The sequence below is a fragment of the Protopterus annectens genome, chromosome 10.part0 (assembly GCF_019279795.1).
Source record: "Protopterus annectens isolate FY-2018-M chromosome 10.part0, PAN1.0, whole genome shotgun sequence".
NCBI classification, from domain to species: domain Eukaryota; kingdom Metazoa; phylum Chordata; order Ceratodontiformes; family Protopteridae; genus Protopterus; species Protopterus annectens.
Window position 1 is genome coordinate 1,400,959,654 of NC_056744.1, and position 10,845 is coordinate 1,400,970,498.

At 40.2% G+C, this 10,845-nt stretch overlaps 1 protein-coding gene across 1 annotated transcript; it reads right to left on the reverse strand.

The window, feature by feature from the left end:
- Positions 1–5,250: 5,250 nt before the first annotated feature.
- On the reverse strand, positions 5,251–7,438 carry LOC122814287 (P2X purinoceptor 7-like). Its single transcript, XM_044086877.1, has 3 exons — positions 7,220–7,438; positions 6,677–6,922; positions 5,251–5,752 (listed from the first exon to the last, which is right to left on the reverse strand). Exons 1-3 carry the CDS (start codon positions 7,436–7,438, stop codon positions 5,486–5,488), a joined length of 732 nt encoding a protein of 243 aa, XP_043942812.1. The 3' UTR covers positions 5,251–5,485.
- Between the last annotated feature and the right edge of the window lie 3,407 nt (positions 7,439–10,845).

Consider the following 10,845-nt stretch of genomic DNA (forward strand, 5'->3'; position numbering starts at 1 on the left):
CATCACCAACATGGTTACTCTATGCTTCAGACCAGAAGTGTATCCCTCACTGGTAAGCTCAGACCATAAACTAATCTCACTGGATATTCACAGCCCGAATCCACCCCCTGCCCATGAAACCACAGTGAAAAAGTTCTCTAAAGCAAATTTCACACTCCTCAAAACAGAGGTGGAATCCTTCAAAGGCCCTGGGCCTGTGGAAATTACGGCTCAGACCACAGAATCCTTTATAAATGCATTCTATGAACACCTTCAGGAATGCATGGGTCATGCAATCCCAAATAAAACCAAGACGCAATCCGCCAAAGGCAGACGTGCGGTCCAGTGGACCCCAGCCATAAACAAACTATATAATAGAAGGAGGAAGCTACTACATGATAGAGCAAAATCACAAAAAGGGAAGGCATCTCTGATCATTATTACCAAAAAAATAGGGGCACTCATAAAATCATCTAAGGCCAGCTTCGAGAGAAAAATTGCACAGGACACTAAGGATAATCACAAGACTTTCTTTAGTTATGTTAGGAACCTGGGTGAGAATTCCCAGATATGCTCATATTTAGTCAAAAATGACTAAAAATACACTGAACCCACATACATTGCCAACATCCTAGCTGACAGGTTCAGCGCAAACTTCTCCCCCCCCTCCCCACCAAAAGGGCAAATATCTATCCCAGCAGAGTGCTGGCCCCCTGACATCTGACATGCTCAGGTAAGAGCCACCCTTTCCCAAGCAAAAAACACAGCATCAATGGGACCAGACGGTGTCCCGGGCTGTGTCCTACATGAGCTCAAAGAAGAGTAAAACCCAAACATAACACTACTGTTCAATTTCAGCCTTACTACAGGATATGTACCCAAAGAGTGGCATACAGCAACAGTGGTCCCTCTCCACAAAGGTGGCGCCTCAACGGATCCAGGAAACTATGGCCCCACAAGCATGACTAGCTTGGTCTGCAAAGATATGGAAAGGATAATCATGGACCTCATAAATAAAGATATGGGGGCCATAAAGACACTGGATCCTACCCAGTTCGGCTTTGTTAAGGGCAGATCCTGCCTCTTAAACTGGTTTGATTTCTTTGAAACAGTCACCAAGGCCATTGACGAGGGAAGGTGGTACACACAGCCTACCTGGACCTCCCAAAAGCCTTTGATACAATACCCCACTCGGGCATTATAGACAACCTCACCAGCTTAAATATAAACCCCTATGTCACTAGATGGGTTGCAAACTGGCTGAAGGACAGAACCCACATGATTAGAATTGCTGAAGCCATGTCAGACTCCAAACCAGTTACAAGTGGCATCTCACAAGGCTCAGTCCTGGGACCTCTCTTGTTCGGTATATATTTCTCTGAGGTACAGGCCAATATGGAAGGACTGTGGCTGACCAAGTTCGCAGATGACTGCAAACTGGGCACCATAATCGAATCTCCAGCCGACACAAGTATCCTCCAAAAGGGCCTCATAGAAACAGACAACTGGTGCCAGAGCCATGGCCTCAAGCTAAACGCCAAAAAGTGTATAGTCATCCCCTTTGGCAAAAACAAAGTGCCCACAAATTACCACATAGGTGGTAATCCATTAAGTATGGAAGTAGTAATTAGGGACCTGGGGACCCAAGTTGACAGCAATCTCTCCTGTGACAACCACGTGGCTAAAGTGGTTATAAAAACATTTTATATAGCCCACCTTATCATGAAGGGATTCACATCTAGATCAGGGGAAGTCATCGTGCCTCTTTAGTCATCCCTCATCAGGCCCATAAATCAGTACAATGCCCCTTTTGGGATGTACCTTAACAGACACCTGCAGCAACTGGAAAGACCCCAAAAGTACCTCACCAAGAGGATCAAAGGGCTCAAACAGATGCCATATGCTGCCCGGTTAACAAAACATCCAGCTCTACTCAGTGGCATACCGCCTGCTCAGAGGCGATCTGTCCCTGACGTATAAAGCCATGTCCAACCCGGAATGAATGGACATGCTGCACCTCATAAAATCCAAATCCCATCGAGCTACACACTTGAGAGACTTGAACATCAGCACTGAAAGAAATATGACATGCTTGAGGGACAGATTCATAACCCAGAGGCTCCTTCACTCTGGAATAAAATGCAAGTCCAGGTTAGGCAGAGTCCCTCTTTGACTCTCTTCAAGAGGAATCTTCATGAGTGGATGGGAGATCGTCGGTTTACCCCGGGTATCACTTCTGTGTCACTGTTAGACAGAGGCACAGTATACTAACCTCGAAAAAGGGCATATCAATATTAATTTAAAATGGGTGGCGAAAGCCAACCACACTCAGGCTAGGCTTATAAATGCCCTAGGGCAGATAGCCTAGTATGAATCTATGAACCTATGAACCTAAGACCTAAGTGGCAAACTGCATGACACACATGCATATGGACAACAGAGGTACGACTGATGATTGATACAGAAATGCACTTTATAAGCATTTACACGAGTGCATGGATTGTGCTTATCCCTAACAGAAACAAGATGCTAACCTCAAAAAAGGAAGCCAATACGGCGGTCCCCTGCAAAAAAAAAAAAAAAAATTCTACGAACGAAGAAAGAAACTGTTGCAAAAAATAGTAAAATTAACTGATTGGAGGAAGTCCCTGGTCAGCCTTAGTAAGAAACGGAGATGCCTCAAAATCCTCTACAGCTAGTTTTGAAAAAAAAAAATAGCCATTGATTCTAAAGACAACCACAAAACATTCTACAGCTATGTCACGAATCTCAATGGCAACACTCCTATCTGCTCTGAGTTACAACACAATGTCAGCAGATATACAGAACAAACTGATATTGCAAACAACCTTGCAGATAGGTTGATTGTTAATTTTGCACCCCTCTCAACCCTAAAGGGACCATCTCTATACTTGATGAATGCAAATTTACTGTAATCATGACTGGATAGGTAAAAACCACACTGTCCAAAGCCACGAACACAGCATCCGTGGGACCTCACGACATCCCAGGATGTGTTCTACAATAAGTATGGAATGAAGTGTTACCCCACCTAAGCACCATGGTCAATCATACACTCACATCAGGCTTTTTGTCCACTGAATGGCACACAGCAATGGTTATCACACTCCACAAATTGTGATCCACCACGGACCTACGGAACTACTGTCCCATGAGTCTGACGAGCCTAGTCTGCAAGGCCATTGAATGTCTCATCATGAAATTTATAAACCAGGTCATTGATAATCCACAAACTCTGGAGCACATACAGTTTGGGTTTGTAAAAGGCAGATCATGTCTCCTAAATGTGATATACTTATTTGAAGCAGACACTCAAGCCATAGACAAGGGTAAGGTGTTTCACACAGCCTATCAACCTCTCGCGAAGGCTTTCAAACCATCCCCCAGTCTGTACTCATAGATAAACTCACTACAATTGGTATAAATCCCTATGTCACAAAATGGATTGCCAACAGGCTCACTGACAGTACCCAGACTGTGAAAGTAGCAGACTCCAAAGCCAACTTCAGACCAGAGACAAGTCGACTAACACAGGGTTCAATCCTGTGTCCTCCCCTTGTTTGTTGTCTTCTACTCTAAAGTACAGGCTAAGATAGAACGTCTTTGGGTAACAAAGTTCTCAAATGACTGCAAACTGGGATCCATAACTGAAACTCCTAACAATGTGCATATCCTACTTTATGGCCTCAGTGAGACAGATGCCTAGTGTCAAAGGCATGGCCTCAAGCTCAGTGGGCAGAAAGTGGATTGTCATCCAGTTTGTTGAAAAGTATGTACCCATGTACTTCCACATAGGATTTAGTCTAAACACCGAAAGTGTGAGAAGAGATCTTGGGACACAGGTGAACAGTAGTCTTTCCTTTGATAGTGACACTGTCACAGTAGTCAGGAGATGCTTATAAGTGGCACTCCTGATCACTAAAAGGTTTCTCATCCAGGAAAAAAGTGGTAATTGTTCCCCTATACTTATCACTCATTAAACCCATTATCGAGTCACACGTCCCTTTTGGTATGTACCTCACAAGACATCTACTGCAACTGTAGAGGCCACATAATTACATCACAAAGAGGATTAGCAGCCTCAAACAGATGACCTACATAGACAGTCCTAAACAACTGCAGCATTAATCCATCTCATATTGCCTACTCAGAGGCGATCTATGCCGACAATAGGAAGCCATGTCAAATCCACAGCTGTCGGACATGCTCCACTTTGTAATGACAATCCCTCTGAGCCACATGTACTTTCGACCTAAACCTTGTCACCTCAATAAACAAAAAATGCTGGAGGGATAGGTGCCTGTGCCAAGGACTTGTCATACTCTGGTACAAAATACCTATGTATATGACACAAAGCTCCTCAGTAGCACTCCTGAAAATTCTTGATGATGATAGGAATTATGAAGTTTACCTTGGGGATGAGTTCTGTGGCTCAGCTCGACAGTGTCACAGGAAAATAATGTTATTGGCTGGCAAAATACCGGGTACCTTTTTGGCTAGGCTTATATAGGCCCTAGGTCCAATAGGCTAGCACCTACCTATGAACCGATAAATGCAAGATTTGGAAATTTTGTATAATTAGGTATTTCCATACCTTGAACAAGAACCCTTACTCACCCAGTGTTAAATCAACAGCAGTTATTCCACCCTGCCTCTTATAGTCTCTAACTTATTATCCGTGTGAACAATTACTTTTTGGTTTCTGGACATTTAATCGACATTTCAGCTCTTGCATACATTAGTCTTATCTTGATCAGTCTGTAGCTGTTATAATGTAATTCTCAACCGGTTTGACACAAGATTTGTAATTATTTCCACAAATTAAGTGTCGTAATATCAAAGTGCATTGAATAGAGTTGAAATGTCCTGTTCACCTATTTCCCAAACATCAGTAATCTACGTCTTTTTTTCTATGTACTTCTGTTAGTAAGGTTGACTGAAAACACTATTACCTCCTTACAGTATACCGCTTATTCTACAGCTAAAAATTTAATATTATTATGTGAATCAAAAGTTTTTCTATATCTGTCTACATATACATTTATCGAAAAGCAACTCATAATATATGTACACATACACAGACATATGTGTGTGGATGTTTGTATGTATATAATTACAGAAAAAAAATTTGTAGCTGCACACCAACATACATAGACAGAAATAATTGCATGCACACACAGACATACACACAAGATTCATATGCGTTGGTTTGTCTGGGTGTTTACTACAGTGCTATTAGTAATTCACAGATTCAAAATCAGCATTATTTTTGATACACTCAAATAACAATGCTAATTTTTATGTACTTTTATTATAGTCATGAAATCAAGGTTGTACACGGATGAAGACAGAACTAGTGACATGGATCCCAGATGGATGAAAAACAGCATAAAAAAAAAATTTTGATAGATATGCATGTTATCGTTTAAAGTTAACTTTTCACTGACATATAGCAATTAAGTAAGCTGAATTGAATCCACATTTCTCAATCATAGAAACTTGATGGACGAAATCCAGTGTAGGAGCCCTGAGGGTCGGGATACTTATCCCTGATGCGCCATGCACAGCAGCTCGGGATGGGTCTTTGTACTCTACTTCCAAGCCGGCCATACCTCCACAATGTGAACTGCCGGTATGCAGTGTGACGGTTGCGCTTATTTTCATCAGCTTCCTGTGCTAGACCAAATACAGCACTACGATAGGCATGTGCAACTTGAAGAACACTTCTGGGTAGAACACATTCCTGCATTTCCTGTGGGTAACAAGTAACAGTTAATTACGAGTTATTCGACTGAAACGCAACACCAAAAATGGCATGAATTGACTCATCAAATGGAATGCATGAACTTTGGACGCGTCAATGAAATGAAGTCATGTCCATAAGATGTAATGGACTTGTGAGCAGTGCAGTACAATGACATATAGCCTGGCTTTTGTGAATAATGAACATGCATGACTTCATTAAGTTAGGTGTGCCTTGTTAAACATACGTGATGGACAAACCGACCATAAACTTTTGGTTAGTTTACTTACGTAAAGTCCTAATGCGATGATTATGAAGTTATGGACCAGTATGTACTGACACATATCCAAAGCAAAAAGAAGTATTGTCAATTATATGTAGCAATTACTAGAATCAGTTGAAACAGCATACTCATGAATAGATACAGGTATACATAAGCTGATTGGTGCATGGACCCGTCATATTCTCATCCGGTCTGTTAAACGTCCGTTACCTGTGTTGTTAGATGCAGTGCAGCCTATGCTGATGCAATGGACTACATCTCACTTACAGGTGGAGCTTGGCCTGTAGGCTTATCAAACATAATTGATGGAATGCATTTCAACAATGGGATGAGATTCAAAAACCTTGTGAAGTACTGTCAACTCTGCCAACAGAAATTACAATGCAATTGCATGAAATATGCAATCTATCTGAATTACTGTAGTACAGAACACATTTAATTATAGATGGGTGGACTCATTTAGTAATACAGATATGTGTCATAGGTAGACTTAACAGAAAATGAAAATAAGCAAGGATACCATCGTGTGCACAGTGCTGACTTTGAAAACAAATCCACCTAATTACATACATTTCATTAAAAAGGTATCTTGTTTAGCGTTAAATAAATATACAAGGCACTATAATTAACATTGCATCTTAGATGCTTACCTGCAGAACTGATATGCAGTCTTGTGATTCATAACTGCAGCAAACACTTTCCACTTCAGTAGGCATGACTTGACAGTTGTTGCAAACACACCATTCAGGAACACTGTGGCTTGACGGTCTTGTTGATTGTTGGGTACAGTCATTTGAACGGGCACGCAGAAGTTCAGTGATAAGAGCAGGTTTCCTTTCAGCTATTCTGACACATAAACCTTGAAGCTCCTCTCTTGTAAGTGCTTCAATTTGATCCTAACCATAAAAAAAACATTTAAATTAATACAGGAGGATATACAAATGAAACAGTGTTACATAGTGGTTGAGTACAGCTGTCAGTCAAATACATATAGATGTAAGTTAGTTAACAAGTTTAGCACATTGCAATACTTGCTTACTAAGCAGTAGGACATGTTACTATGCTAAGTATCTTAGTCTGTCATGTGTAAAAGAAAGTATCAGTAAAAGGGGAGGTCATGTGCGGTGATTATATATATATATATATATATATATATATATATATATATATATAAAGTCAGGCAGCAGTAGTACCTTTAAGTGTCCAATGCTGTTTGCTGGTACTCTTCTTCTTCTTCTGTTGTTTACATTGACACCCCCTCGAGTTGAAAGTGCTCTTCGTTGCACCAGTTGTGAGTCATGTTGATGATCAACAGATGTGCTGGGAGCAGATGGAAAACCTGTTGTTTTCATAGTGGATCCACTAGCAATATTAATTTTACCTGGAAGGGCAATGGCATTGTTACTTTGCATGTTAGACGTATGTTTAGAAAGTTTACTCTATTGTTTTAATGAGTGATAGAGGCAAAGTCATCACAAACATATATACACACTTTTTCTAGTAAGTACTGATAAATATGTCTTTGACATGTTGTAGTAGTAAATCTACAGGTACTGCATAAGAAATTTTACTCAGTCCTACTCTTGACACAACGTGCCGACTGAACTAACATTAGTACTGATGAAGCATGCAAGCCACCTTATGGAATAATTACCGTTACTGTAAGTGTAAGTTACTAGCAGTCTACCCGTTATTGTATGCTGTTATAGGAAACATACTACAAAAGACATGGCTGATATCAGGGACATGCAAGAGCTGGAAATTGATCAATATGTTCGGATTATGCATAATCAGAGTATTATTGCATTTGGGTTAGTTATCCTGTCGAGTCCCCCACGTAAGTATGCAGTCAAATGGCCTTTCCCATCCATGTACCAATCAAAGCTGTAATAATACCGTTTGTACCACCAACATACAGCAGAGACCTGGAAGTATACACCACAAGACAATGGATAATGAGTACTGTGCAGTTGAGTGTGAAAACATAAGTTGGTATTCTCTTCTTACATACAGTGGCAGTTTCAGTGCAATGTAAACTTACACTAAGTGTATGTGGGGAAGCATCTACATGGGTAGGTTATGACAGCTAGTGGAAATGCAAAGTAGGCCAATGCGAAGTCATCTGTGTCTCACAGTAATTGGACAGCTTAGGTGCAATGAGTCGCTGATGTTTGACAATGCCAGATGCTATAGATGTTGTATGAATCATTACAGCTCATACCTGTGGTAATTATAATTTCAAAACCAGCACCAGCTATGCACTAGACTCAAGTATGACATAGAATGATGTGACATTTGTCCAAGTCGATTAGAGCCAAGGCATATGTCAGGCTGCAGTCTTAATCGATGTTCAAAAACTGGAGTGGTGGAAGAGAAACATGACAGATGGTCATATGTTTATATCGGAAACTGTCCCTTAGAAGCTGTGTCAGCTAAGGACAGTCTTAAATGTTCTGACAATGGGTGTGTTGGTGGACTGGTGGATGGTAATAGTGTAGAAAGTGTTCTTATGGGGAGTGTGGTATAGTGAGTGTCAATGTGAAGTGAATGAACTGGTTACCACTTGGACAGTTCACATATGTGTGATTACAATACTAAAGCACAACAGGCACAATCACAATTATATTGGTGGTACCTGACAAATCAGGAAAGGTAACTGAGTGACGAAAGACTCTGTTTTGTATGCAGAGACTCTTGTCATCAACTGACATACTATAACTGCGTGAACAATTAACAGACCCTTTCCAAATACTTGACTACAGAAGACATTTGGCATAACTAACCTTGGAACAACTCTAGATTTCACATGGATCATCACTGGCCATGAGAAGAAGTACTGAATTATGTTTGTGTAGTATCATACATACTGTGAGGTATGCAATGGCCTTTCACAGTCAATACCTCTTTTACATTTTAGGTCACAGTGCCAGATTCTGTGCAAACTTCACAGAGTTATTGTTGAACAGACCTCTTAATACAAATAACCAGCATTTCAGTAATGCAAAGATGTAAGTTTACCTGTTAAAAAGAATGAAATAAAAGAGGTAATAAGGCAGATTCGTAACTTACTAAGTGCATGGTTTTGAACAATGTTTGGTTTTATATGCTATATAGACTGAATCTACACATCTGAGTGTGGATCCTGGAAACCCTGGGTTGCACTGGGAAATCGCGATGCATGCTTCATGACTAGAAGGCCGGTTGATGGTGGAGGTACTGGTGCAATTGTAGATTGAATGTGACGGGGATCCTCTGCAGCAAGCATAACTGGTGTGTTAACAGTAGTCATTGACTGCAGTCGTTTGAGAATAATATTTTTCTTAAAGATGTAAAAGTAACCATATTCTTTTCTAACTTTCCTCCGTACGATTGTCCACTGGCAGCTGTTTCTGTTAAACTTACGATGGTACCTTAAAATAAATAATATAATTTATCACAGTACATAGCTGCATCCATAAACTGAAAAACACACATAAGTGAAAAACAGGTAATAATGTAACATTTCTATACTTAAAAGCTGTAACTGAGGGAAAGGTACATATGCAGCATTTACCGAGCTTAGGTAGATTAGGTCTTTGTGAATGCAAAGTGACAGTAGCCATGGCAGCATTGGGAAATATTCTTCATACTATAAACAGTAGTTTTGGTATTGAGTCATGATGATGAAGATGTGCACTTACACTTGTTTGCCTTGTTTGGTCTTGAGGTATGCACGATTAAGATGGATGTTATGGTCAATAGCTGCTAGATAATTGCGTGCGCAATAGACTGGATATGAGTATGAGTAGCGTTTGGAGGCATACATTAAAATATGCTGATGGAACTGCTCCAGGTCTGCTGTGGTCCTAAGGATGTAGGTTGGTAACAGGGCCAAAACAAAAAAATAAACCAAACAATTAAATGAAAAAAAAAAAAAAAAAGATTGAAGTAAATTTTCTGTCACACTGTATGCTGGTTTGCTGCAAACAAAAGCAATATTTAGAAGTAACTGTACATTACCTGTAATGCAGGAAGTGATGAATCTTTGAAGGAATTTGTTGTCTGTAATAACTTTCTCCAAAGCCTCATATGCTTTGCTGCCTGGCTCTATCCATGGAGTTGTACGATCTTTCCCTAGTGTCTCATGATTACAATGAACCAAACAGTCCTGATCAGCACCATGAATGTGCCACTCATGTTCGTTTATCACATGGTGAAAGACACCACCCCACTGCATCTGTAAATAGAGAAAAATAGATGACTAGGTCATCAGGTGGCATCAGAGCATATGAAAACCAAGATATAAGGGTGGTAATACCACAAGTTTACCATAAACTCTTCCGCCGTGCTGTAATGCTGGCAGCAATACCAGAAATGATTTGTGATGTCTTTACACCATTTCCACAGCACTCTGCATCCTTTTTTCTGACCAGCCTATGGAAGATAGTGTAACATGGATGTACGTGAGTACTGAAATGGCAATGTCAGTGTTATGTATAACAAATAAAAGATGCACATTATTGTCTTAACACACTGTTATACAGTTACCTTATTAATTCTTCGCGATAGATTTTTAGCTGCATGCCAGATGTCAAAAGAATGATAGACTGTGGAATAGCGTGTGCCTATAATGGGTTGTAAATAACAAGTATGAGGTGACTAACAGTGTCAATGAATGTAGCTTGTTTACATACGATTCGATACAACATACTTTTACCGTAGCAAGTTTCACTTGCTTGCAGTTGTGTTATATAAACAAATGTTCATGTGTCAGAGCAACAATGTGCAGAAGACATGTGAACCTGTTGCAGAAACTTTTTTTAAATGGTATACGGTGTTA

Bases quoted from the DNA above. Each gene is read 5' to 3' on its own strand.
- LOC122814287 (XM_044086877.1), bottom strand. From the start codon at position 7,438: ATGCAAAGTAACAATGCCATTGCCCTTCCAGGTAAAATTAATATTGCT. The intron at 6,923-7,219 runs GTACTACTGCTG...TTTTATGGTTAG, and splicing joins ACAGCATTGGACACTTAAAG to GATCAAATTGAAGCACTTAC. The intron at 5,753-6,676 runs GTAAGCATCTAA...TGTTACCCACAG, and splicing joins ACTGCATATCAGTTCTGCAG to GAAATGCAGGAATGTGTTCT.